Source organism: Penaeus japonicus, unplaced genomic scaffold (assembly GCF_977035675.1).
Source record: "Penaeus japonicus unplaced genomic scaffold, GWHDUDI00000001_assembly GWHDUDI00000484, whole genome shotgun sequence".
Classification (NCBI taxonomy): domain Eukaryota; kingdom Metazoa; phylum Arthropoda; class Malacostraca; order Decapoda; family Penaeidae; genus Penaeus; species Penaeus japonicus.
In genome coordinates this window covers 27,501-30,000 of record NW_028234886.1, presented here as the reverse complement: position 1 = coordinate 30,000, position 2,500 = coordinate 27,501, and the positions used below count along the sequence as shown (strand labels likewise).

Here is a 2,500-nt window from a genome sequence, read left to right as displayed (position 1 = left end):
ACATTATAAATATATATGCTGTACATATAAAATATATATGCATATCATATAAAATATATATGCTTACATATAAACTATATCATTGCATGACATAAAAATTATACTTTGCATACATAGTAAATATATATATGCAATACATATAAAATATATATGCATACATATAAATATATATGCATTACATTTAAATATATAATGCATAACATTCATATAAATATATATTGCATACATAATATTAATATATACATGCATACATATAAAATTATTATATGCATACATTATGAATATATATGCATACATATAAATGATTAATATGCATTCAATATCAAATATATAATGCATTTACATATAAATATATTATGCATACTTATGAATATATTATATAATATATATGACATTTATATTAATATCTTATGCATATGATATAACTGTATATGCATATATATATGTATTATATATAATATGTATATATTATAATATGTATATGATATGTATATAATATATTATGGTATATGATATTAATATGTATATAATATACGATTATATCAATATATACATATTTTTATATATACATATCATATATATATATACATATATTATATAAGATACATATTTGATATATATACATATTTTTAGTATATATTACATATTTATACATATATATACATATTATAACTAATATAAGATACATAATATGTATATGAATAAGTGATATATATATAATATATAACATATTTATATATACTTTTATATTAATATATATACCGATATTATATATATATACATATTATATATATATAGAATGTATATATATAGATATATTTATTTATATATATATAAAATATATATTATGATATATATAGTATATATACATATCATATGATTATATATTATATATATACATATATATACATATTTACTATATATTATATATATATACATTAGTATTATATATATAATATATATAGTAGTGTCATATATATACGACCATCCATATAATATACATTTTATATATTATATTTATTAAATATACATAGTATATATATATAACTAGACACTCTAATATGGGTATGTATATATATAAATATTAAATATACTATAGTATATATAGTATACTATGTATTGAATATACTTACTATGAATATATTTATGTATATATAAATATGTTACTATGTATTATATAATATGTATCTATATTAATATAGGTTAATATCATATACTATGTATATATATTAATATGTATATATATATTTAGTGTATATATATATAATATGTATATATAACTTATAATAAGACTATATATATATTTTATTTTATTTTACACACACACACACACACACACACACACACACACACGCACACACACACAAACATATATCAACAGTAAGACATGACTGTCAGCTTTATATTCTGAAATTCAATAAATTTCTTATCTAAATCTAAAAGCAAGATAGTGGAGCCTCACTTGTAGCAGCCTGACAGCAGAAGGCAAAGCCTGTAAGATGCCATTCATAGCGCATGACAAACTGTAGAGGCCATCGTACCAAAACGAGGCTCACTGTCACCAGCGTGGTCATGCTTGCCAATAGGGCTATAGTCATGAAAGTCTGCACTGTCATTAACCAGGCTGGAACAAAAGCAACAATTAGAATAAGAAGTGGGTGAAACAGGGTTGTGGCAGAAAAGTGATTTTTGTTGTCTTTAATCTGTTCAAGGAGAGAGAGTAGGATAGACTAAGAGAATAGATAGTGAATATCACCAAGGGAATGGATATCAAAACTGTGACTGAGCAGAATCTTAATTATGCCGAGGCTACTCATACAGAAGAGCAACTGTCCAGAATACTAAATCTGTATATAATTCATTTTCATGTGCATTAATAAATCATTTCTACCCTAAGTAAATACAGCAAGAGATAAACAAAGGAAATACAGCATGATAATACATGTGTCTCAATAAAATACAAAATACCAGTACAGTAAAGTAAAAAGACCTCTGCTCTATACTTCACTTATGAATTCTTTATATATGATGATGTTAGTAACAGATCTAAGTAGCATATTAGAAAATGCTGTACAATTCTAAATTGATGAATATTAAAGTGTAAGCTTAACATGCATTCATAATAACAACATTCATTATTTGATAATATTTGGGATTTTTTCAATGCGCATTACATTTAATTTTTGGATTATGCATTATTAGAAATTTACAACAATCCATAATGAACTAAACAACAAGGCTTTATGGTACTATCCATATATCATTTCATTTTAACTTCTTATCTGAACTTTTTTCAAACATTGCATTATTTATACACATGTCATTTTATTGCAAATGTATCAATCTTATTACTATTACTAGACCTAATATTTACCTGGTAACATCCATGACCAGATGATTCTGTATTCCTCAGAGAAGATGTAGTTGCATCCCGTGAACTTGTAATCAAACTGGTACTTGGGATAGCGGAAGCCGTTGAAACAGAACTCCCATAAGCCCA

At 23.2% G+C, this 2,500-nt stretch overlaps 1 protein-coding gene across 3 annotated transcripts in view; it reads right to left on the bottom strand.

Moving 5' to 3' along the window:
- pck (Claudin superfamily protein pickel) overlaps window positions 1–2,500 on the bottom strand; it is a 17,794-nt gene that overhangs the window by 7,217 nt on the left and 8,077 nt on the right. For all 3 annotated transcript variants that reach the window (XM_043000092.2, XM_043000091.2, XM_043000090.2), the window contains 2 exons: window positions 2,375–2,500; window positions 1,463–1,624 (listed from right to left, as the gene is read on the bottom strand). The exon at window positions 2,375–2,500 is cut by the window's right edge and continues 50 nt beyond it. In XM_043000092.2, coding sequence (XP_042856026.1) covers window positions 1,463–1,624; window positions 2,375–2,500 — 288 coding nt within the window. The remainder of the gene's footprint in view (window positions 1–1,462; window positions 1,625–2,374) is intronic.